Source organism: Doryrhamphus excisus, chromosome 23 (assembly GCF_030265055.1).
Source record: "Doryrhamphus excisus isolate RoL2022-K1 chromosome 23, RoL_Dexc_1.0, whole genome shotgun sequence".
Lineage (NCBI taxonomy): Eukaryota > Metazoa > Chordata > Actinopteri > Syngnathiformes > Syngnathidae > Doryrhamphus > Doryrhamphus excisus.
In genome coordinates, this window is record NC_080488.1 from 7973198 (window position 1) to 7998775 (window position 25578).

The 25578-nt window shown below is 41.8% G+C and overlaps 4 protein-coding genes across 12 annotated transcripts in view; 2 read left to right on the plus strand and 2 right to left on the minus strand.

Moving 5' to 3' along the window:
- Nucleotides 1-2195, plus strand: part of znf185 (zinc finger protein 185 with LIM domain) — a 25981-nt gene extending 23786 nt beyond the window's left edge. The window contains exon 29 of one of the 6 annotated variants that reach the window (XM_058062965.1): nucleotides 1244-2195. In XM_058062965.1, coding sequence (XP_057918948.1) covers nucleotides 1244-1345 — 102 coding nt within the window. In that variant the 3' untranslated portion in view covers nucleotides 1346-2195. The remainder of the gene's footprint in view (nucleotides 1-1243) is intronic. The other 5 variants (XM_058062963.1, XM_058062964.1, XM_058062962.1 and 2 more) reach the window with 5 other exon arrangements.
- On the minus strand, nucleotides 1097-5954 carry fut11 (fucosyltransferase 11 (alpha (1,3) fucosyltransferase)). Its single transcript, XM_058062966.1, has 5 exons — nucleotides 5699-5954; nucleotides 5230-5568; nucleotides 4619-4999; nucleotides 3926-4548; nucleotides 1097-2669 (listed from the first exon to the last, which is right to left on the minus strand). Exons 2-5 carry the CDS (start codon nucleotides 5566-5568, stop codon nucleotides 2519-2521), a joined length of 1494 nt encoding a protein of 497 aa, XP_057918949.1. The 5' UTR covers nucleotides 5699-5954; the 3' UTR covers nucleotides 1097-2518.
- Nucleotides 5955-6245: 291 nt separating this feature from the next.
- On the minus strand, nucleotides 6246-19644 carry plp1a (proteolipid protein 1a). 4 transcript variants are annotated; one of them, XM_058062969.1, is made up of 8 exons: nucleotides 19264-19644; nucleotides 16866-17052; nucleotides 15524-15680; nucleotides 15161-15329; nucleotides 13745-13818; nucleotides 13618-13683; nucleotides 11079-11247; nucleotides 6246-7351 (listed from the first exon to the last, which is right to left on the minus strand). In XM_058062969.1, exons 1-7 carry the CDS (start codon nucleotides 19265-19267, stop codon nucleotides 11089-11091), a joined length of 816 nt encoding a protein of 271 aa, XP_057918952.1. In that variant the 5' UTR covers nucleotides 19268-19644; the 3' UTR covers nucleotides 6246-7351; nucleotides 11079-11088. The 4 variants fall into 4 exon arrangements, 3 of the variants coding, with proteins under 3 accessions (XP_057918952.1, XP_057918951.1, XP_057918953.1); XR_009120851.1 differs by lacking the exon at nucleotides 6246-7351 and adding an exon at nucleotides 12027-13256 and having other exon boundaries at nucleotides 11101-11247; nucleotides 19264-19639; XM_058062968.1 differs by lacking the exon at nucleotides 6246-7351 and having other exon boundaries at nucleotides 10766-11247; nucleotides 19264-19642.
- Nucleotides 6270-9947, plus strand: rab9b (RAB9B, member RAS oncogene family). The gene is made up of 2 exons (XM_058062971.1): nucleotides 6270-6345; nucleotides 7171-9947. The coding sequence occupies exon 2, from the start codon at nucleotides 7208-7210 to the stop codon at nucleotides 7814-7816; it is 609 nt and encodes a 202-aa protein (XP_057918954.1). The 5' UTR covers nucleotides 6270-6345; nucleotides 7171-7207; the 3' UTR covers nucleotides 7817-9947.
- Nucleotides 19645-25578: the final 5934 nt, after the last annotated feature.

The window sequence follows — 25578 nt, forward strand, 5'->3', positions numbered from 1 at the left end:
TTTCTTGGGTGCCGTGGTGAACCAGTTAGTTGCTTGGCAACTGTCTTGACAATGATAAGACTCCTGCATGTGCAGAGAAGTATAAATATGAACCCCGACTTGACATAATAACAGCAGCCGTTACTTATATATATAGATATTGATATATATATGTATAGATGTAAAGCACCTGTGTTGTTCATAGTATAATTGCTGTAATGGTGTTGCATTGGCTGAACTTCATGGCTGAATAGCAGCAATAAAGACTTGAAATTGACTTGACTTTGACATCAATGACTCGGGACTTGACTTGGACTTTAGTCTGATGACTTGAAAATACTTCATTTTTTATATGTTGTGTGAAATGTGTATTCAACTGACGTCATTTCCAGCAAGACAATCTATTTTTCCCACAGAATCTACCTATACTGAACGCAATTGACTTTTGCAATGCAGTTGATTTATTCGTGTAAAAATCATATGTGGCGGTCAAGTGGTTAGCGCGCAGACATCACAGCTAGGAGACCAGGGTTCAATTCCACCCTCGGCCATCTCTGTGTGGAGTTTGCATGTTCTCCCCGTGCATGGGTGGGTTTTCTCCGGGTACTCCGGTTTCCTCCCACATTCCAAAAACATGCTAGGTTAATTAGCGACTCCAAATTGTCCATAGGTATGAATGTGAGTGTGAATGGTTGTTTGTCTATATGTGCCCTGTGATTGGCTGGCCACCAGTCCAGGGTGTACCCCACCTCTCGCCCAAAGACAGCTGGGATAGGCTCCAGTACTACCCTCGTGAGGAAAAGCAGTAGAAAATAAATGAATGAATAATTAATAATAATAATTATATTAATTATTATAATAATTAAATAATAAATAAATAATTAATAAATAATTAATAATAATAAAATAAATAATAATAATTATTAATAATAATAATTAATTTGAAGAATTAATGATCGCTTTGTCATATCCATACATTTTCTATGCCGCTTATCCTCACTAGAGTAGCGGGGGTGCTGGAGCCTATACCAGTGAGAGGCGGGGTACACCCTGGACTGGTCGCCATGCCTCTCGCCCGAAGACAGCTGGGATAGGCTCCAGCACCCCTGCGACCCTTGTGAGGAAAAGCGGTAGAGAATGAATGAATGAAAAATCGTATGTATTAATAACAGCAATACAAATAAACAACCACACTTTTAAAGAAGCGCTGGCTAATGGTGGTTTGCAAGATAAAACATTTTCTAACGCTTCTGTCATTTTTCAGTGCCACTCCTGCCGTAAGCCGATGGGAGACCTCCTGTACAACATGTTCCTGCATGGAGGCAAAGTCCACTGTGAAAGCTGCTACTCTGCAGCTCTCGATTGATCGCAGCGGCTTTTCATTAGCATTTAAAGTGAGAAGCAGTCTCCTTCCAACCACAAGCTGGGGCTGCTTTGAATGTAAGAAAGACAAGAGGTTTTAAGGTGACCCAAGAGACTGGAATAGCGAGCAATGCAAATAATTGCTTTTGATGAGTTTTATGGAAGACTACTTTTGTATTTGTTTGTGTTCTTCTTCTTCTTCTTCTTCCTGCTGGTGGAAGCTCTACCTGAAACCTATGAAGGATCTGTCCAAAATGAGTCATATCCTGGCCACGTTTTGAGCTTCAATTTTTATTTAGTGAATGAGTATTTAATAGGAAAATGAGGTAGAAATAAAGTAGATGAGACATAAATACAATTTATTGCAGTTTTGTCACTTTATGGAGCCATTATTAGCCATCTAGCTATCAGCAAATAAAATCATAATTTGGTCAGGATGTTACTCATTCTGGGCTTAACTATGTAATTCAGCAATACTGACTGGCATTATGGGATATAAATATCATTTACTACTGTTACTTTGCTTAAAAACACAACATTCTTCTAAATACATACTGATAAAAAATATATTTGTTGATGCTTATTCACAAAATAAAACATATCTTGCTGTGAAAACATGTAACAAATGTTTGTTGTATCAAAAACTTGATTTAAAAAAATGCACATTTGTTTGCATAAAATATTTCTAAGTAACTAAAGCTGTTTCCTGTAACATGTTTGCATTGTTATATTAAACGGTGCATAGAATTCACTGCCTACAAGTCAAAAGAAGCCAATTAAGTCCAGTGGCTAGTGTCCTGATTGTCCTCTCTCTCTCACACACACACACACACACGCACAGTTGGGCGGTGAACACTTTGGCAAGCCGAAGCGGCGCTTGGCTCCGCTCCAGCACAAACTTGTCTTCCCCCTCCTGAGAATGACAATGTGTCTCTGTGGAACGACTGTGCTGCACAGTTTTCAGTTAACGCTTAGCACCGTGACATTACTGAACTTAAAGTATCTGCTTTATAAAATACCAAAATCAATTAAATCGCCCGCAAGAGGACGGTAATGTTGGCTGAGGTGCAAAATGTCTCTGCTTCAATTCCTCTTTAAAAAAAAGTGTGTGCATACCGTGGCCCACATCTGGACTCCTGGATGTCCTCCATCATCTTGGTCCTGTGTAACGCCAACGTCAATGTTTGCCTCTGGCTCTGCTCACAGCGATTCTTTGGATGTGCTTCCACAGCAGTGATGGGTCTGATTCGTTCTTTCTTATCAGAGACTCCAGCCCCTCAGCTTGGTCCAGACTCTGCCAGTAGTCCTGAGGCCACATTTGGAACCATCTGCGTACAGATATGCTAACGTTAGAACGACTTCAAGGGATGTTTTCATTAGGCACCGGCATTATTAGTTAAGAATGATTGTGATTGATTAATCATGTCTGGAAGCAACTGGCGGCAAAGCGGAGTGCACTTCTCAGATATGACCAGAAGAGGCGTTGTTGAGTCTGTCTTAACGAGACAATGTAATGACTATTATTATTGTTGTACAATATGTATATGGTATTTTACCTCGTTAATGGCATTTCTACAATGTAGAACTGACTTGCATTATTAAAAAAAAAACAAAAAACCCTAAACCAGGGGTCTCAAACACGCGGCCCGCAGGACACCCTCGCCTTGATATGAAAGTTTAATGTTAGTGCAGCCCGTGCAAGTTTGATATGGATGCTGTATGGTATCATGTACCCAGAAAAAAATATTACGTTTGATTAATGTTCATGTTAAAGGTTAAATAACTGTTAATAGTTATCCTCCCTATCCGTGTGGAAGTGGTAAGTTTTGGGCTATTTAAGTTTAAAGGAAATAACTTGAAGGCTACCGTTTAGGTCGCTAGCTCTCTAGTTTGCGAGTTAGCATGTGTCTCAAGACCCTGCAGTTGCGCAATATGTTGTAAATAAATAGAGTATAAATGTGACTATAGTCGTGTTTTGTCATGTCTACAGGGCTCTAATAATGCTGTGTTCATTTTAATCTGAAAAAAAATAATTTGTCTACCCACCAACTATATGTGGTTTCTTAAGTTTTTATTATTTGCCGTTTTATTATTATTATTATTATATTTATTTATTACTGATTGCTTGATTTTCTTTATTCTTGATTTGTTTATTTATTTTTCATCTTATTTTGTGCAGAAAAATAAAAATTAAGATATTTGAGAACAGTGGAATGTTTTATCAGAGCTTTTATTGTAGAAAATCGGAACCAAAGCACTGAAAAAGTTTGTATATTTTTCTGTTTTTAATAAATGCGTTTTTTTTTTTTTTGAAAACCTGATGCGGCCCAGCCTCGCCCAGACCCTAGCTCCAGTGGCCCCCAGGTAAATTGAGTTTGAGACCCCTGCCCTAAACTGTATTATGGAAAGCAGGAAGTGAACAAATGTAACAGTTACTGATTGTAAAAGTACCAGATGGAGGGGTAGGATTTAATAAGCTTTGCTTCTTCCTACTCCTTTTGGACATGTGGAACTGTGAACTGATTATGGGATGCATTCAATTGTAATCTGATGCATGTTCAAATGAAATAAAACCATTACTTACTCATCATCTGAAGGCAGGTCTTGAACATCTCCATACCCCGGACTGGGCAGAGGGCACCCCATATGTGCATTGGTAGCCATCTTAACTGGTGGAGGTGGCTTCTTCTCACCAGCTTTTCTATTTGCTCGTTCTGCAGCCAGTCGAGCGTTCTCCCGGTCGCATACGTAACACTCAAATCCATTCAAGTAGTTGGGTTTGCTCATGTCGTTCACCCCCCACTCTCGATTCTCCAGAGCTTCCAGCAAATGAGCGTTAGTGACGCTGCGGATGTTTTTGAACTGTAAATATTTGACATATTCGCCGTCGTTCTCATCCAGAAACTTCAGGAAGTCCGCCAGAGCTTCAGGTGAGGGGAAGTCATCTATTATGATGACAGATCGATTGTTGGGCATCCAGTCCGTCACTACGGGGGAACCGCGGTACACGGGCACGCAGCCCTGATGGAGGGGCCGCCACAGCTTCTCTGTCATGTAGTCTGGACAGATCCCATTCTCCAGCGCCAGGTGGAACTTGTAGCGGCTGACAAATTGCATGAACGCGGCCTCCTCACCTGTGGCGGTGGACGTGTCTTCCAGATGTTTCGGCAGAGCTTTGTTGTTCAGACATTTGCCGTAAGAGTCCACCTGAGAAGGAAAAAATACTTATCAATACAGTTGATAAATATCAATAAAGTATCCAGCATCAGTGATGTACCTGGATGTACTTCATGAGCTCCCGGACGTATCGGTCTCTATCCGAGGGCACGTCACAGTGAGACTGCATGTACAGCACAGGAGCCAAGCCCTCCCGTCTCATTCGGTTCTTCTCCTTCAGGGACACCACGACGGGCTCCAGCAGGTAGCTCAGAGACGGGAGCCACTGCAGGGTCAAAGGGTAGTCGGATTCCCTGCGAAAGGTGGCGGTGTAGTTGAACAATTTGATCCCGGTGCCGTGAGACAGGAGGTAGTTATTCATGGGGGACTCTTCGTGGAAAAGAGCCCATGTTTGGTGACGGAGACGAGGAAGTGGCGCTTCATAGGCTCTGAAGTCCGTCCCGTAGAAGATGATGGATGTCGTCCTCTTGTACAGCTGGACCTTAGGATGATAGAAGTTGATATTCCTACTTGGATTACAGTTTTTCAATATTTTATACTTACAAAAAATGACTTTAAAGGAAATGTAGCTTCAAAAAATACAAATGGACTTGTGCCCAATTGGTTCTGCATGATGGCGGCCATGTTTTTCAATCAGTCAGTCTGATTTCCATGGTGAGAAATTTCCATTCGATCCAACAAAGTATTAAGTTTAATAACTTCTTCTAGTACCTTGCGGTTACTTGTGGCCAGGCAGGATGAAGTTGCACAGTCAATTCTTTCCGTATCCCCAGGAAAATGTGGGAATAAGCCTCCGCTCCACCATAGGATAATAGGAAGCTCCTTGTTGCTACGCCGGTCTTGGTTGCCAGGCCCTCGGTATGAACTGATAGGTGCAAACTCCATGTCAGCGAGAACACTCTGCGGCTTAAAAGCTCCTTGGTCCACAACATCATAGGACACCATGTCACCATGGTCATCAGGGAAGGAGGCAAAGGAGACCCAAACCCAGCCGAAGACAGCAAACAGTCCCAAACACAGGCAGGACAATAGCCTGCATCTTCCTACCATCTGAAATAGCAAGATAGTTAGCAAAAGATTAACACATACACCTCTAACTCTTAAATTGCAGTTTTAATGTTCAACATAACCCGCTAACTCGCTGCTAGACAGTGTAAACACAAACATTAAATGTTCTCACCTTCGTTATCGCTGTAAATACATTCAGTTCGGTCCTTTTAATTCGCCAAACATTACATTAGCTTAAAGTGTTTATATTGTGGTTTGCTTACAGCGGCTAATCCATCTGGAGGGAAAACAGCTGTGTTCTTCTTCTACGCGTCTGCAGCCTCTTTTCTTCTTCAGATGTATCAGAGCCAGCAGGACCGCAACACCGCCATCTACAGTTCAAAAAGTGGTATTGCTCAGGACAGGTAGAATAGCTGGAAGAAATGCAATGTTGAATAAATTCAACAGTTTAATTTCAACATTTAAATTGTAATGTTGATATAAGTTGACTGTTTTAAGTATACTAGGTAGTATAAACTTGGTAGCTGGTGTTATAAAAGGAACGAATTATTTACAATGTACTGCAGTGTAAAGCTTTACATGGGTATTTGTATATAAAATATATTAAAAATGACTTTGTTCGTGAAATAACTTCAAAATGTTTATGAAATATTCGGTCACTCCACAAAAAATCAGGTAGATCTTGCATTGGAAATAAAGCTAACTTTGCGAGCTTTAAGACCCTGGGAGTTTCTTAGTGGGTGATTCGGTCGTGCACTTCCCTGTTGGGGGTGGACATACGTCATTACAACCAATCTCAGTCAGATGTACAAAGGACGGGTAAGTACTTGCAATAAATGCTTTTATATAGGGATTTAGTATGACACTGTATAATTCCTTCATTTGTCGCTTCCCAGGCTTTCCCAACTGTTTATATGCACCAAGGCTAATAGCTAGCATGATCAGTGTGGAATGTCAACAACAAGCCAGTCACAGTAGCCGGCTAGCATGCTAAGTTGAAAAAGAAAAGATGTTTGTGGATGTCTTCGTATTTTACTGTGTATTTAACAATAGGCTGGCCACCCGCGTAACATTGAGTACAGCCTTTCGTGCACTTTCTCGAAAGATAGACCTCATAAAAGAATAAATAGAAAATAGCTACATTTGACAGGCTGCTACATGTCTGCGCATGTGCAATGGTGGATTCGCGAGTCACTGTTGTCGCTGTGGCGTATCATCAACTCACTGATACAATAAAACATATCCTGCATTCCTTGATGGTAAATATTGTAATAGTTATGGCACATTTAAGTATCTAAAGTACATCATATGTGTTAAATAGCCAGTGCTTCGAACAAGCATGCATTGTTATTACTTAGCAAAGCTAACAACATTGCTATAAGACATGCTAAAACAGTTGGCATACTTTTGGAAGACCTCCTGGTCATTCACCCTTGGGATCACCTTGGGATCATGTCCCTCACTTTGTTGACTGTTAGATGAAAATTGACTGGGACATTTGAATATATATATATATATATATTATCTAAACTGAGTTAGTTCAATTCCACTTTTGTCAGTTGTAAATAGTCTCGTCTTACCTACATGGAAAACATAATCCTTGGCATTAAGGCTCAGCTTTTTAAAACCTTTTTCTCCTTTAAGGATGAATTGACTCCCTCTTGTGTGCCACCCAGTGAGGATGAGTGGGAAGAGCCTCCTGCTGAAGGTTATCCTACTCGGGGATGGAGGAGTCGGAAAGTCGTCACTGATGAACCGCTATGTCACCGACCGCTTCGATTCGCAGTCATTTCACACCATCGGTGTTGAGTTCCTGAACAGGGACCTGGAAGTGGATGGACGCCTCGTTACCCTTCAGATCTGGGACACCGCCGGCCAGGAACGTTTCAAGTCCCTGCGTACGCCTTTCTACCGAGGCGCCGACTGCTGCCTGCTTACGTTTGCTGTGAACGACTTGCAGAGCTTTCAGAACCTCGGCGGCTGGAAAAAGGAGTTTATGTATTACTCTGATGTCAAAGAGCCCGAGCGGTTCCCTTTTGTGGTGCTGGGCAATAAGGTGGACATGGAGCAGAGGGAAGTGGGCGAGGACGAAGCACGGGCCTGGTGCGAGGAGAACGGATGTTGCCCTTACTTTGAAACCAGCGCTAAGGACGACACAAACGTCACAGCTGCGTTCGAGGCGGCTGTCAGGGAGGTTCTGGCTGCTGAGGATCACATTGACCACTCGGTGTTGAGTGGAACTATTGATCTCCATGGCAACCGGAAAATATCTCGTGGGTCCTGCTGCTGACGGGTCAGCTACCAGAAACCTGATGGCCAGTGAAATATTGTTTATGGTACATGTGGAGCAGATAGGAATTGCTCAAATATAATGTGGATAAGATATAGCTGACACCGGATTTTTTATTGATGCTGATAAGATGCAATCTGAGAGCAGTTTCAAGGGTGCGGTCAGCGTCGAAAGGGCTGAATTATTGCCCCAGCTGAGGTAGAGGAAGTCTGAAACACGCTTCCTTTCAGTATGGTTGCACATTTCACCTCTTTTTGCAAATGTGCTCATTTAAATGCTTCCGCAGCAATCAAAACAAATACTAATTAGAATTATTATTATTATTGAGTAGACAAACAGATAGCAAGCACACTGTTGTAGTTGATTTTTCTATGGTATACATTAGCAGACAAATGCTATAGCAAGAGACCTAAAGTATTTACTGTTTACGAGCTGACTACATTTGTTTTCCAACAAATACAAGGTACGGAGCAATACAAATTGATCATTGCTCAAATGTGAGATTATTTTTATTGACCTCTGTATAAAAAGGGAACTGTAAGCTTTGTTTTTATTTTTATAACCCCACAAGAGTGAAACCACAGGTGGTAACACATTCTATTTCATTTTCCAAGTCACTCATGTACTTTTTAATTAGTCTGCCTTTTCTACTATTTATAAACTGCTGTTTGTTTTCTGTCAGGCACCCCTTCATTTCATTGCGGGTTATTTTTATTTTCTATATCAGGGAGTGATGAGTTTGCTTCCCTGGTGTGTAGAGGAGCTAATGATTATTGCACTGAACACTAATTTTCCTAATCAGGGCATGTTTTTACTGCTGTCTTTTTGGCTTTAATAATAATAATAGTACAGTGCTTTTTTTTTTTTTTTTAGCTTTGCTCGCTTGTAAAGTCTTCTCGGCTTTGCTGGTAGTGTTTATTATATACGCACACGCAGGCGTCTACTGAATGTGAGCACAAAGATAAAACTTTGTGCATGGACTCCATTTATACAGTAAGAAATGGAACCACACTTAATTATTCAGAGAACTGTACGATCATTTCAGCTTAAGGGTACTTTAGTTTCCTTTAAATGTGCTATCGGCACACACATGACTTGACACTCGGTACGAGTTAAGTATGAATTCTCAACATATCGGTATATATTGATTGCAGCTTCAATGATTGTGTTGTCTTCAATCGTATATTGTTTATTAATTATGTCGTCACACTATGTTCCCTAATGGTGCCGGCTTTTGTCTCGTAAAGGAATTGTGTGCGTCAGAGAGAGTGAAAGTTTGTGAAATTTTGTCCAGAAGTATCTGAACTAACTTTTTTGACTTTTAATGTGTTTGCCTTCTGCCAAGTTTAGACATTCAGCTTAGCTTTAAAAAGGATCACATCAATGTGCCATTAAGCATTCAGGAATTATAGGCCTTCGCTAATTAATAAAGGATCGAAAAACACATATTTAATCAAATTGAAAATATTTTTAGCTCAAATTAAGCATTTTCAAATATAAAAATGTTTAAGTGAACTAAACTCGGACATTGTCCAAATACTTCTGGACTTAGCTGTATGTATACAGTAGTACATGTGCAGACTTGCTGACCAATTACATAAGCTTCACTGTGAACCTCAACCAAACCTAGTCAGGTACTGCGTAATTTTGTTCAATGCAGTAGATTATTCACATCATTGACCTTAACTGATGGTACCGTGTATTTTTCTTTTTAACAAAAACCGCAACGACTATTTGTCAGTGTTAATTCTTTTGTCCTAACTATTTCAGTTGAAATAATGTAGCCTATCAGTGTTTACCTGAGGTATTTATTACATGTGCTATATTTTCATGCCAATGTTCTCTCATGTTGCTGTAATATTCATGAATGTAAAAACCTAAATTTAGGCCCTTCCACAGTAATGGCTGAGATAAATGATCAACGGAACGTATTTTATAATAACGGCCAAGATGACACTTGGCATCTGTTTTTGTTCAGTTCAAGCAGTGAATTAGCTTTAAAGTGTGTGAAAGTTGGAAAGTCGTCCCAACTTTTGTTTTCATGATCTCACTTCTTCCCTTTCTAAACCTTTTTGCACTAAATTTGATAAGACTGGTTGACGGTGCTTGGCTGCAAAATAAAATGAACCAAATCTAATGTTGTGTTTTTTGTTTGTGTTGATTGGACAATCCTGATCGGACACAATCGGTGGTGTATCCAAAAATGTCCCACCACCATAAGCTAGCCCAGGGGTGGGCAAACTTTTTGACTCATTGATTTAACAAAACGGGGGGGGGGGGACTATATATTTTACACGTAACAGTCCACCTGGTATTATTGTATCTGTAAAAGTGTCACGCAATCTGCTATTATTATTTATTATTTTATATTTATATTTAAATATTTAAAATTTTTTATTGTTATTGTTGTGTCCCTTTTTTCAGGAGCACTTTGTAAACAACAGACCACATCAAATAACAAAATTGATAAAACCATCAAAAGGTTAGCTCAAGCCACGATGCCAGTTCATATGTTGAGTTTAAATGAAATACTTTGGAAAGAACGGGCGGGCCATATTCAAACACTTGGCGGGCCGGATGTGGCCCCCGGGCCGTAGTTTGCCCACCCCTGAGCTAGCCAAAACTCTTCTTAATATATTATACGGAATCATTGAGTTAACAAAATATGGACTTTAAATTGCCGCAAACACATTCAGGAAAGAATAATAGTGATGTGCGGATCCATACTAAAATATTAATACGTCTAATACCAGCTCTTTATGCTCTAAAAAGTCGATTCTCAAATAAAATATCAATGCTTCTGATACTTCAGGTATGATTTTATCCTGTTTTTTCTGTTGTATATTAACATCTTTTGCCTCTATTTGCTTCAATGATGAAAGAACAATCAATTCAACGCAACAGGCACCATTCTTATGAGCAATTATGACCATCCCTAACATTTAGACCGTCCATCTGATGTAACGTTAGGTCTCTTGCTAAAGTTCAATTTCTGTTGGCCTTAGCTGCAAAGGTCTGTATATTTCTCCTTCCTGTTATGTGGAATGGTCAACGGCCCCAATGCTTTTCTGCAAGCTCTATACTTGCATTTTTTATTCTTGCTTCACTAAAAAAAATGGCACATTAGATCGACATGATCAGGGAACCTATAAACTAGTACATTGGTTCAAACTAAAAAACAAAACTAACCCAAAGGGGGTTTTAATGGAAACGCAAAATCTTCAACTCCCGATGAAAACAAACATATTCAAGGCTATCTCACCAATAACAAATTAGAAGCTGTCAGACATGTTTGCAGGGTAAGGGGAGCACAGCATACCGCCTCTATCCCGCATCAGCTGGCCATATAGTTCATAGCCCTCCATCTTGGCCCTGGACCTCAGCCTCCTTAGGTTGTCCTGGTTCATTGCCGACTGCATGGAGGAGTGCACCTGCAGACAAAAGTGGAGGGAATACAAAACGCCTAACAAAACCCCTTCACACAATGTGCAAGGTTAAGAATGATGGAGAATTTTAAGCAGTACAAATAAATATTTCAGAAAAATTTTGCACAGAAACTACAATATTGCTTTTATTATCAAATATCACCAATAAGAACAAAAAAAAAATCAAACAGCCAGCTGCCACTTGACAAAATACTACTTACAGCTAGATAAACTATGTTAAAAGTTAAAAGGAAAAAACAAATAGAAAAGTTAAAAGCCTTGGAAAGTAAAAAGACGTTATACAATAACAACAAAATGCCCCTCTTTGTTAAACAACCTCAGTCATGCACTTAATACAAACCTAATTTAGTTATTGTAGTACTTTGCGGTGGTGCAAAATCATCGAATGACAGTGAAACCTCATATAGCGTCTGCCCCGGTTAGCATGTTTTTCTGGTTAATGTTATAAATTTACATCACAATTTTGTCTCCGTTTGTGCGCATTCTCCAGTTAGCGTACAACATGTCGTGTTGTTAATACACCGCGCGACTCCAGCTGTGTTCTTAATGTTTGTTTGTTTTTTTTAATCAGTAAATGTCCTTCCTTGTTAGCATCGTATTAGCTAGCGAACAAAATGGCAACCGGAACCAAAAATTACAATGTTATAAGCGGTTGACTTTCAAAAATGTTAACACAAAACATGTTTTACATACATAAAACCATTTTAAGTACATATCCATGAGAAATTAAACAGGGATAAATGAACATTTAAGGTTACTTTTACCTTCATTTCAGACGTGACTGTTCCCAAGACACTAGAGATGTGCGATTCATGAACGATTCATTCAAATCATTCACTTTTACACTGATTTGGGTTTCCCCAATAATAATTGTAAAACAAAAACAACATGTTTTGTGTTAACATTTTTGGCCTTCCGGATTGGATTAATTGGATTTATATGATTTCTTATTGGAAAAATTAATTTGGTTAGCATCTGTTTCAGTTAGAGTCAGACCTTCACAAACGATTTACTGATGCTAACAATGGTTCCACTGTATAATAATATAACACAGCTCATGTTGGATCTTTTTTTTTATTTTTAGGTGTAATTATTTAAGTGGTTGCTAAATGAAATTCAAAATTCTGTACTGTTGCTTTAAGAGCAAAGCTGAGTCATCTCAGTTCCAAAAATTCTCAATTCCAGACCGCACTCGATCCAACTTAACAAAAAAAAAGTCCCTTTGTTTGCTAGAAAGAAACAAAATCTAAAATTCCTTCAGCCCCCTCGCTCGCAATCCATCATTCCCATTATTCAGGGGGAGGTGGAGGTCAGGGTTGCTGTCCCAGAGGATCCCCATTGATGCTTTAGAGACGTCTTACCCTCTTCTTTGTCTACAAGACTCTTTCCCTTGACATGTCACATGACCGCTGCTGGAAAGTTCTCGCGCAGGTGGCCTCCAAAGTGACTTTTATATCGGCCACTTAAGAGAGGGCAGGCATCCATTGTTGAGGTTGCTCGCCAGCTCGTGAGAAAAGTCCCGAGGTCAGTTACGAGCGTGCTTGTCTGCCACCATGACAACCAGATGTGAGAAATGGTATCCATGGTTACCCCTAATCCCTATTACTTTGTTCACGGAAATTTAAGTTTTAAAACACTAACCTCCAGCACGTAGCACAGTCGAATGAAAATTGTTTAGTGATATGTCATTGGGGAAAAAAACAAACAAACTGTGTGTAAAAAATGTGTGTCCCGCTCTATAAAAACATAAAACACAATACATTTCTTGAAAAAAAGTTTTGAGGGTCCACGTAAGGCCAAGAAGTTGATTACACATGCGCGAGTGACAAGGAAGAAAACCGTTACTGTCCCTTTAAATCCCTGTGCTGGTGCTACTGTGGTGACAATGCAGGACAGACAGGAAGCTGGCGAGCCTAACACCGTGCACCTATGCCCTTCCTGCCCAGATAGCGCAGAACGGCAAAGTTATAGGTGGTTGACACAGTATAGGTCAGCTGGAAGAAGAGAACAGCAGACACGGAGATCATTAGAAGAGAAGGAAAAAAAAAACAAAGACATGATGATTAACTGCTAATGACAATCTGATTCCACCCGTATAATAGCTTATGTAATGGGGCGTACGGGGAGTATAATGGGTGTACCGTTTGCCTGGCTGGGAAAGCAGCAGACATTACAGCACTATGATGATGTTTGTGTCAGCTGAGAATAAGGAACAGAGAGCCATAGTCTAAAAAGTCATCAGTCATGCAGGCCTGAGATGCCTCGCCGCCTCCGCTCGGAGCGTCACATGAGCCATAAATACTGCTGCCGTGGAATAGAGGGCAAAATGACCGCAGTGGAGGGATAATCACTCACCAGAGCCATGAGAGTGATGCCCGCGCCGATGAAGGCCGCAATGTAGAGGTCGTAGGTCATTTGGTACTGATAGGAGAGGATTTGCATTAGTGGCTGTATAACATGCTGCTTATGGTGACTCTTATACCTCTCTGGTCTTGCAGATCGTGGATAGAGTTATTCCGCAAGCTTTTCCCGGCACAGCGTTCCACGGCAACAGCCCTGTTGACGTCAAGTTGATCTAATCAGTCGGTTGCGCTCATTACAGATAAAATGGTCCCAATCTTGTTATCACACCACAGACGCCATAAATAACCCATCCTAGAACATCAGTCCAAAGTCTATTTACGTCAGGGGTCTCAAACTCAATTTACTTGGGGGCCACTGGAGCTAGGGTCTGGGCGAGACTGGGCCGCATCAGGTTTTCAAAAAAAAAAACAAAAAAAAACGCATTTATTAAAAACGGAAAAATGAATAAACTTTGCTTTGGTTTCGATTTTCTACAAAAAAAGCTCTGATAAAAATCTCTTACTTTTTATTTTTCTACACAAAATAAGATGAAAAATAAATAAACAAATCAAAAATAAAGAAAATCAATCAATCTGTAATAAATATATTAATAATAATAAAACGGCAAATAATTAAAAATTAAGAAACCACATATAGTTGGTGGGTAGACAAATTATTTTTTTCAGATTAAAATTAACAAAGCATTATTAGAGCCCTGTAGACATGACAAAACACGACTATAGTCACATTTATACTTTTTTTATTTACAACATATTGCGCAACTGCAGGGTCTTGAGACACATGCTAACTCGCAAACTAGAGAGCTAGCGACCTAAACGGTAGCCTTCAAGTTATTTCCTTTAAACTTAAAGGAAATAGCCAAAAACTTACCACTTCCACACGGATAGCGAGGATAACTATTAACAGTTATTTAACCTTTAACATGAACATTAATCAAATGTAATAATTTTTTCTGGGTACATGATACCATACAGCCGCACTAACATTAAACTTTCATATCAAGGCGGGGGCCTCAAACTAGTGTCCTGCGGGCCACATTTAGCCCACGGGCCGCGTGTTTGAGACCCCTGATTTACATCTTTGTGTAAAGAAATACCAATACAGTCGTCCCTTGGACATTGCACCCTCACGACCCCCCAAAAAAACCCACAAAATTTCAGAAAAATTAATAAATTATTGCTGTTTCTGTGTTGACTATAGCATATTATTAGTCAAAAATATTGAAAGACAAGTTATATGTAGTATTCCGGTCACCAGTAATGTTACTTTGATGAGACAGATGTTACTTTATATTACCTTAACACTGCGTCATATTCGACATAACAGTGAGAAACAAGTTCTCTCATTTAGTGTGGAAGTGGTAAGTTTTTTTTTGTCCTTTTCCCCACTCCATTTGAAACCCTTTCCTACTGCATGTTAATTTAGAGCCGCCATTTAACCTGTCGCGCAAAAGCTGTGGTAATAAGAGTGATACTGTTATAATTTTTGCACAAAGAACTCCACTGCTCATTGATGACTTAGTGAAAGTTTATACCGTATTGCCGTGCGTCGACACATAGCTGGTTGATGCTTGCTGGTGTCTCAGTCAGATCATCGATGGTGTGGCAAGTGGATCCCATGTTGTAGAAGAAATAGACAGGAAGTGTCGACAAGGCAAACACCAGCAGCCACAGCAGAGCCAGGACGTATGTCAACACTATAAACTACACAAGAAAGCAGGGTCATGTTATCACACGCGCACACACAATTGTACGTTCATCATCCCCAGGGGTTTTTAAAGGCTTGAGGATTTTCCGCACGGGCACCCACCGGGACTTATGTGTATTAATCCACATCCGATCTTTCCAATCCCCATTACACATCCCCACTGTGCCCCTATCCCCCTCCTCCTCCTCACCGTGGAGCTGAGACAGCGGCCACACATGGTGCTCCGGAACTCTCCAAAGGTTTGCTTGGCGGCATTGGTGGTGTAGAAGCCCTCGGCCAGCAGCATGATGCAGAATAGGAAGAAAAAAGACGCCAATCCGTAGATGACATACTGGAAATACTGAATGCTAAAAAGGGAGGAAGAGAGTCACTGGTAAAATACAGGCTTTCAAAATAAAATACATTCCATTAGAGATGGGGATAACAATCGATAACGGAATGAATTCTGTTGATTGATCATTATTGGAGTCAACTACTTGTCTGCAACATGGAAAGGTGCTGTTGATTTTGTCTCATCGAGGTTTGTGGTCCCCGACCTTTCTAAACCCATAGACCGACTTGTGTTATGGGGGCCAGGAATCAGCACGATCAGATGTTTCAGCAATGCTATTGTCAGTTACTAAATTAAAACACACAATGAGTACTAATTCACCATCTTGGTTTGATGTGCGGTCGGGCAGGGACAGCGTGTTTTTATCGGATTGGACGGGAATTGTACCTGGCATAATCTTATCACTTATTTCCATAAGTGATATACTGTACATTTACATTTAATTGACTAATTATTTACAAAACTAATTTAAAAAATATATTTTTGGGGGTTTAGGGACCCCTGGTCTAATCAACAGCAACAAGACACTAGAGCCATATGATCAACATATATTGTACAGTAAACCTCGGATATATCGGACTCGGATATATCGGAAATTCGCTCACAACGGACAGATAAAAAAGAACCGATTTTTCTGTAATGCATTTCCAAAAAATATTCATTGCATATATCAGATTTTTTATAACGGATTTCGCCTATTTCGGACAAAATCTCCAGTCCCGTTCCAATGCATTTCCATTAAATTTCCCTCGCATATATCGGATGGCCGCATCGTGGCGCTCCGATTCGCCGAATCGTGACAGGCCGCTATACGACGTCATTTGCAGCGTTTGCAGCGTTGCCTGCGCGCCCAGGTACATTGGAAACATAGTCAAGGAAGTGCCTTTTTATAACGGATAAAATCCGATTTACGCATATACCGGATATAAATCCGATATATGCGTAAAACGGACATTTTCCGGTATACGCATATAACGGATTTCGCTTATATCGGACAAAACCAGTGGGAACAATTGAATCCGATATATCCGAGGTTTACTGTACTATATGCAACACTAACTTGCCTCAATCAAAAATATTGCATTTTATAGGAAATTGAGTTATAGTTGTAATTCTTGGAAACTCAACACTGGCGTTCAAACATTGTGAAATGCCTTTAAAAATACATCCATACATTTAAACACTTAACATTACCACGTACATGTAAGCAAGTGTGATGTAATCCTGCAGGTTACGGGCAAAGTATGTCTCGATGAGTCTTTCGGTCTCTGTGAGCGCCTGGTGTCCGCATCCACAGAAGAGGGCGATACCGGAGAAGCAGAGCAGCGTGGCGACCAGGGAGCAGTAGGGAATCCCACCCAGGCAACGCATACAGCACTCATAGCAACCTGCCAGCACCAATTCAGAACACATTACTGACTTGTACAATATAAACAGAATAAGGTTATGTAAGCAGGTGCTTCCATATATATTTATATATAATCAGGGCTCTACATTAAAAACAAACAATACTTGCACATGGGGAATCCTTAAGGTGAGAACTACTTGCCCGAACTTGTAAAATGAAAAGACTGCCATAATGATATCATCTAATTTTTGTGGCATCACATGAGAATCTCAAATAAAGATGAAATGATTATCATTTCTTGTGGTTGTTTTCCTACATAGATCATGACGTTGCATGGAAATCTGGATTGTCAAGAGACTTCTAGGCACTTTGCCTTTTATAAGTTGTGCACCACAATGAAACATTATTGAATAGACACATTTGTGTACTAGTAAAGTGTTTTTAATCCGGAAAAAAAAAATGCTCAATGGTCAAACAATAATTTGTGAAGCAAAGGTGAGGAAAAATACACAGAGAAATGGAAGCGCTAGATTTTGTAGCTTGTGCAAAATCAGCACTTGGTATTGGATCTAATCGGTGGTGTTTCATTGTGACCACTTCAAATTGTCACAGCAATGTGATTCACTCACCTGTGCCATCATTTGATTTGCTGCCGCTAATAAAATACTTGTTTAGGAGGCACTTTTTCATCACTTTTTCGTGTTTTCCTTCAGAAGTTGTTGAATTAGACGATGTTTCATAGTCAAAAACAATCGCTGATTGGTTGATCGGGTGTGGGTAAAACGCGGACCGCGGTCTAAATAAACTATTCTGATTGGTCCATTTCAAGATTTGCAAGGATTGGTTTGCAAATTACCACCGGAATTACGCAGTCCGTGTTTTACCAACACCCAACAAGAACCGCTTTCAAAAGTACTCTTTGCAGTACGGCATTGGGCAAGTGCACTTGCCCAACGGGAATATCGAAATTTTGTTTTAACTTGCCCCGGGGACATCGGTACATCGTTATTGTCGAGCCCTGATAATGATACGTTGGATTCACTACAATATGTACACTTGGTCTGCCTGAAAAGCTCCCATATAAGAGCCGAGTCACATATTGAGCCTGCAAAAATGATATTATTATGTACAGGCACACATAAGCTCTGCATCTGCTGGTAACTTTCTAAAGCCGCACAAACGTGTGCTGTCTTGAATGGATGCAATGGTCAAGGACGTACGTCTAATGTGACCCCAGCTCACACCCTGACTCCATTCATGGCAGCCACTGTGAGAAAAGGGGGGATGTTAGTGAAGAGAGATGCTGCTTTTGTGACTGAAGAGACAACAGTCTTTGTTTGTCCCAGTGTGGTGGTGGTGGTGGTGGGGTCACAAGGGCCACCAGTGTCCCACAAACAAAAGCCAGAGGCACCTTTATGCTTGGAACTTATATGCACACATTCATTGACTTCCTTCAGAGAAGAAAGCGCGATGGTGGTGAGGACGGAGACGCCAACAATGCAACAGTATGAATGCAAACATGTCCGCTGGTACCAAGTATATACACTACAGCTCCGAGGCTTGAACACAAGAACATTTCTGTTCTAAGTGTCTATACCTAAAATTACAGCCTCTATGAAAACAAACTTTACATGTTTCATTCATTATAGGCCAGCAGACAGCACTCAAGCAAATCACAGCCAGGGACTTAGGGAGTTATTTCACACCGTCCCGAGCAAAACATCACACGTGCTTTCAGCAGCCACCCATTGGGAGGCAGGTGGGAGCATACAAACTCTAACTCTAGTCTGTACACACCAAAAAAAAAAAAAAAAACTCAGCAGCCTTCCACTGGGGACGCCTGCACAATTCAACACAGATGTATCTTGTATCTGGAATTTCTTCCTTCACTGAGGTGATGCGACAATATTTATTACCGCATATTTGTGTAGGTGCACAATAAGTGTAGCGGCCTGCAGTGAGGCCATTTGGGAATTAGCGTGCACCTTCATCCAATTAACCAATTACTCCCCAAACACATGGACTCCAACAGATATTTAGTCATTTTGATGGCACAGTTTCATCTATGTAAGAAAACAACTCTAAATATATACACAAGTTACATAAAATTAAAGAATACTCTTACAAGTATACATGAAACAATCCCATATTATCAGTAAAGCATAGCACACCTCCACAACACCTTCCTCCAATTAATCCAAGCCACAAATAAAGTGAATGAAAGTGGTCACAAAAGAGGTTCAAGACTCACCCATGTCTGCAAGGATGCCTTGAGGATGTGAACGCTTGTGTCTTGCCCTGCAGCTGCTCCACTGATGATATGCGCCAACTCGCCCCTCGTGTTATCAATCCAACTCACCCCAACAATAGACAGAGCCATTGGTGATTTCTAGAACAATCTTAAAGCAACAATGTCGTCTTTCAGTCAGCTCCAAAGGCGGGGAATAATGAAGCCTGGTCAAGTTTGTCACAGACTCGTTTTGTTGTTGTTTATGCACATACTAAAACTTGCAAATGGTGGCTTTTTAATATTAATACTGACTTTCAATCATCTTTTTTTTCCTGAAAATAAATCACATACATGATTTGGATACATATGTGACATTTACAATATACAGTAACATGTAGTTTTGAAGGAATTCTGTTTAAGGTTGCAGAAGTTTGAAAGAATTAAAGGGGAATTAATATGAATTTAAAAGCATTAATTAATTGGGGTCAGCACGGCGGTCGAGTGGTTAGCGCACAGACCTCACAGCTAGGAGACCAGGGTTCAATTCCACCCTCGGCCATCTCTGTGTGGAGTTTGCATGTTCTCCCCGTGCATGTGTGGGTTTTCTCCGGGTACTCCGGTTTCCTCCCACATTCCAAAAACATGCTAGGTTAATTGGCGACTCCAAATTGTCCATAGGTATGAATGTGAGTGTGAATGGTTGTTTGTCTATATGTGCCCTGTGATTGGCTGGCGACCAGTCCAGGGTGTAATAAAATTTATTTAAGGAATACATTAATTAAATGTCTTGTATTCTTTATTTTGATATGAAATACACACATTAGGTTATCACCGACAAAACAGATTTTTTTTTCCCCTCAACATTGTGTGTTTTTTTTGTTTTTATTGCTTTTATTTGTGATGCAAGAAATAATACTTATGTACTTGGGTGAAAGACAAAGTATTTTTCCTTGTGGGCTCACGTAGCATCAGATCCCACTATAAAATGTTCTTTATGAAAATGGATGTGTGCACTGTGGGAGCAGCATGCAGCATCATTGATCTCAGGCCGAGAGAAGCAGAGTGTGTTCTCTCATTGAGCTCCCTTCTGGCCAAAAAAAAAAAAAAAACAGAATTAAATAAGCCTCAAGTCTGAGCTTATTCCCATTCCCACCACTAGGTGGCAGCTTTCCCCTGCCTCTCTAAAGTCTCATACCGTTATCCTTCACATCTTTGAACATCCCGTCTATCAAAACATGAGCTATTATCAGCTTCTTTTTCTAAACCTCTTTTAATTTAGACCCCACGTGAGAACATTTAATGGAATAATGGAATCTATAATTTCAAAATGGTGGATATGTAATATTGTCACAGAGCTTTTTATTTCCTCTGCAAATTAATCTACTTACTCTCACAGTACAGCCGCCATTAGATAATATATTTTTGTGCTCCCAGCTCCAAAATCCTCTGAGAGACAGCCATGTTATACAAGGCTTGTTCTCCTCTAACCAGGCTGTTACATCATGTTTAACTACCTCTTTTTGTGGTTAATTCGTTACCTGAGCCAAGTAGGAATGTCAAGAAAAGCAGTATTGTTGAATTTAGTTAGTAGTTAGATTTCCATGGATCTTTGTGAAAAAGTGTTGATTAACATCAGTTTTCTCGTTTTGAACCGAATGCACGTCTCGTTCACTGTCAAGCACGCTGTGACTTTACATACATTTATAGAATTGCTTGTAAGAAGAAGTTATTATATTCTGATGATTACAGTTTCGCCAAGTTGCTACATTCTACTTCACAGCGGTGTCCAAAGTGCAGCCCTGGGGCCGTTTTCAGCCTGCGGCTGTTTATTTAATTGGCCCACATAACATTGTATAAATATTATTTAAACCCACAACATAAAAATTGAAAAATCAGCAGTAAATTTATAAGAATAAAGTCAAATATATCAAGAGAAAAATGTTTTAACGTTACAGGAAAACAATGTAATTTTCCTATAATAATATTTAATAATAATATTAAATATGTATAATATGTCATATCATATGTAAAATATGATGTAATGTACAATTATGCACTTTTGAAAAATATAAAAAAGTTGTGTGTTCTCAGAGAAAAATGTTTTAACATTACAGGAAAACAATGTAATTTTCCTAGAATATTTAATAATAATATGATGATGTAATGTACAATTATGTACTTTTGAAAATTTTTTAAAAGTTGTGTTCGAGTAAAAAAAAATACATGACATGGAGATTTCATTGTACATTATGAGGACAATTAACATTTTAGTAGCATAAAGTTTAAAAAATAATTTTTTTCAAGTTGTTAAAATGTCAAAATATTACAAAAAATAATTTACAAGCAAATTGAAAAAAAAACAGCAAAAAAGAGATGTAATTCTACAAGAAAAACGTAAAAATATTACCAAAAAAGTAATATTATAACAAGAAAATAGCTATAATTTAACAAGAATAAACTCATAATTATATGGAAAAATAATGTAATTTTAGTGGCATAGAGTTCAAAAAATACTTACTTGTTTTTAAAAGTCATTATGAGAAACATGCATCCTCCCAGCCACCTGTTTTCTTTGCTGCTTATCCTCACGAGTATGCTGGAGCCTATCTCAGCTGTCTTCAGGCGAGAGGCGGGGTACACCCTGGACTGGTCGATTATGAGAAACAAACAAAACTAAATAAAGTTACATTTTTGGAAAATTAGATTGGGGAAAAAGTTATAATTAGAGAATAAAGTGGAAATATCACAATAAATTATTGACAAGTAGAACATTTAGACGATGTCTGTGTACATTCTTTGTATTTCGGTTGACCGTTCACCTTCAAATTAAAAGTCTTCTTGGATCTTCAACCGGCAAAAAGATTCCAGTCTGATAAAAAAATCCTTTTCAGGAGACAAATTACTGGCCTCTCTGACTTTATCTCCAAGGCCTCTAACATGTAATGTTCCTCTGATGTACTCCTTCCTGATCCTATCCATCCTGGTCACTCCCAATGTGAACCTCAGCATCCTCATCTGTGTACCTTTCCTTTCATTTTAGCATTTATTGATTTAATTATTGTGATGATCAATATGGCCAAAATTTGAAGGAGTCACTTGGAGAACTTGACTGTGTTGTCTAATTTCAAGGATAAGCGGCATAGAAGATGAATGGATGCATTTCTAATTTCACACTTAGTCGGTGTACTCCAATACACTAGTGTACACAAGCAATTAAAAAGTAATATGTCTCTTTTAAACTGTTGTTGATATGTAGACTACAATCTTTGTTTTTTTCTTATAATGAACTTACACTTTCAAAAGTCATTGACAAACTTATAAACATATTTTGATGACTTGATTTTTGTCTCCCCATAACAATACATCACTAACGAGCACACTTCCTTTGAACCCAGTGTGGTTTCTTTGCTTAAATCTGTCTTCAAAACAGAGAGCCTGTTGTGTCGCAGTCAAATATAACTTTTTTTTTTTTTTTTTTTTTTGTCCCGTCCAGCCATTGGGGCAGATAGTATTGTTGATCTAAATGCCCTTACATGCTAGACAGATTTGCTCTGTGTCAGGAAAGGTGTTGGCTACAACTTCCCTGTACCATGAAATTTTATTTGCCGTTATTTGATGTCTTTGTTATGCCATTTGGGACGACCGGACCGGAGCAAGAAGAAGAACAGAAAAGAAGAAGAGAGAAGAGAAAGGTGGGGTCGGGGGGGGAGGGGGGGGCAGTAGAGGGAGAGACAAAAACAGCAGCAACAAGAATTCCCAAAACAACAACAGTGACAAACAGAACAGTTAAATGTCAATGATGGCTAAGGGTCACACTGGAGATGATATCAGTGGAATGAAACAGTCCAACTTACCAATAGCAATAGTAACAATGAGGACATGACCCATGATAGTAAACACAATTGCAACCATACAGTTACAGTAATTAAAATCTCATTGCTTGACATCATTATTACTGTAATAATAGCATACCAATACTATATAAACATCAGGGATAAGAGAGTAGATTGTATAGAGAAGCACCCATGTGCTGTGAGTGCCCATATGGAGGTATGTTGTGTATGTGAATGCGAGTGTGTGAATGTGTAATTGTCACTGAGAATGACAAAAGGAGAGAGACTGCCTTCTACCACCCAGCAAACCCCGCCCCGCGCAGCCAGGTCAAGCCCCCACCGCCAGAGATCCTCCGGCCCCGTGGGTGTGGGCAAAGCCAGGGCCGACTCCCCAAGACCCGCCCCCGAAGCAACTCCCCGAAGAGACCAGCAAGAGGCCGTGGAGGAGCAATCCCAACCGGCAACAGGGCGCCAGCAGGCCGGAGGAGAGCCGCACCCCCGAGACCAGCGGGAGACCATACCCTACTAGGGCAGAAGGGCATCGAAGGCCACACACCCGTGGGCACAGGGGCGCCCCTGCCGGCCGGAAGGGAGCCCGTCCACGGCCGGAGGCACCGCCTCCCGCCCCCCACACACCCCCAGGAAGCAGAACCCGGCCCGCCCCAGGTAACCCCAGGCCCGACCACCGACATAGGACCGCCCCGGCCAGGACAGAAGAGGCCCGGGCACACTGCCCCATGGAGGACCGGGCGGTTGAGATGGAACACCCTACGCCAGACCCCCGCAGAGCCCCCCCCCCCCGTATATCCACATGGCCATATACCCACATACACATCCACACATATACATATATATATATAATTATAATAAAACTAATCATTAATTATCTAAGTATTTAAAACAATAAATACATAAAATAAACTCAGACACATGCACACCCCATCCACTCAATACACACACATGCTGTGGACGTCCCCGGGTGGGGCGTCCGGGGCATCACAGGGTGGGGGACCCAGGGGTCCCAGACCCACAACCAGGCCCCGAGCCCAGGGAGGTACGGACCGCCAAGGCATAGCACCCCCAGACTCCCCTCGACCACGGCATCAGGGCTACTGCAGTGTGGCAGACAAAGGAGCGGGCGAGGGGAGGAGGCCCGCACATGAGCAAGCGGAGGGGGCGAGCAGGCGAGTGGTGAGGCGCTCCACTGCGCCGGCCGACATCCACCGGGCAGCTCACCCCCGTGAGGGAGAGCCATAGCTCCAAGTCACGGGGAGGCCACGCACCAGAGCCGAGGAGTTAAGACCAGCGCAAGGCCCCCGAAGGACCCCACCATCCACCGGGAGGGCCAGCCCCCCCCGCCCCCAGAACCAGCAGCGCTCCGCCCACGTACCGGAGAACCATCCCCGACGAGCCCTAAGGCAAGACTGGGGATGGGCAAAGACAGGGACAGCGATGCGGCAGAGCATAGGACCAGTGGCAGCAGACACCCAAACGCCCGAAAGAGCACCGCCCCCCCAGCAGGCCCCACCCCGAGGAGCATGCTCCCCATCCCCACACGCCACCCCGGCCCCCGTACCCACGAGCAGGATCAGGTCCCCTCCCAACACACAGCCCGGTCCCCGCAGCAGCCACCACAGCGCAACAACCCCAAGCCACCACCGTAGACTTCAGGCCACCAGCAGCGCGGACCCCACTGCCTGGAGGCCGGTGAACGCCCCCCCAAGGGCACGTTGGCGCCCGCGACCCAGGACAGATCCAGGGAGGTAGCGCCAACCATGACACCAGGGCAAGCCCCGGCGTCAGCTGGTTCCAGCGGGACCCCCAGGAAGGCCAGGCAGACCAGACCAAAATATCCTGCAGCCCAGGGCACCCCGAGCGAGCCGCCAAGCCCCAGCAGCCAGCGGGCCAATCGCGGGGGTAGGCAGTAGGCTCTCCGGTCCAGCCCGCTACACCTGTGTGTGTGAAGATGGTATTGTGTAGATAGTGCAATTAAAAATAGGCCTGTCCCATAGGGCTGACCTATGTGTGTGGTGTATGTGTATGTGTGTGTGTGTGTGTGGAAGGAAGCTGAGCAATGGTGGGTCCCCTGCCTGCCCAGACCCCCCCCAGAACTGAGTGTCTAAGGTGCGGTTAAAATTGAAGGGTGACCAGCCAGAGGAATGCCGAGGACAAAAGGGCATCCGCAAGGAAACCCTTCGCCCCCGGCAAAACCAGTTGCAGGCCACCCCCCAAAGTCCTACATGTATGTGAGGTGGTGCAGTGCAGCAGGGAGGATCGGGGCCCCACACACGCCCACCCCGCACTACCGGCCAACCGAGCCGGGCAAGCCAGCCGCCCGGAGCAAGCCCTGGGCCACAGGACCAACCACGGGCCCCACCCAGCCCATCGTGGCGGCCAGTCCGGCCTGCCAGCTCCCCCCCGGAGGGCCCCACCAGAGATTGAGCCAGCTATGCCACCCCCGGACCACCAGGAGCCGCGGACAAACCACACGCCCCGAGGCTGC

Bases quoted from the DNA above. Each gene is read 5' to 3' on its own strand.
- plp1a (XM_058062969.1), bottom strand. The intron at 13,819-15,160 runs GTATAAACTTTC...TGACGTCAACAG, and splicing joins TGTCGACGCACGGCAATACG to GGCTGTTGCCGTGGAACGCT. The intron at 11,248-13,617 runs GTGAGTGATTAT...TTTTGTCTGCAG, and splicing joins GCATCACTCTCATGGCTCTG to GTGCACTCCTCCATGCAGTC.
- rab9b (XM_058062971.1), top strand. From the start codon at position 7,208: ATGAGTGGGAAGAGCCTCCTGCTGAAGGTTATCCTACTCGGGGATGGA.
- fut11 (XM_058062966.1), bottom strand. From the start codon at position 5,568: ATGGTAGGAAGATGCAGGCTATTGTCCTGCCTGTGTTTGGGACTGTTT. The intron at 4,549-4,618 runs GTACATCACTGA...TTTCCTTCTCAG, and splicing joins AGCTCATGAAGTACATCCAG to GTGGACTCTTACGGCAAATG. The intron at 2,670-3,925 runs GTAAGTAATGGT...ATCTGTACGCAG, and splicing joins GACCTGCCTTCAGATGATGA to ATGGTTCCAAATGTGGCCTC.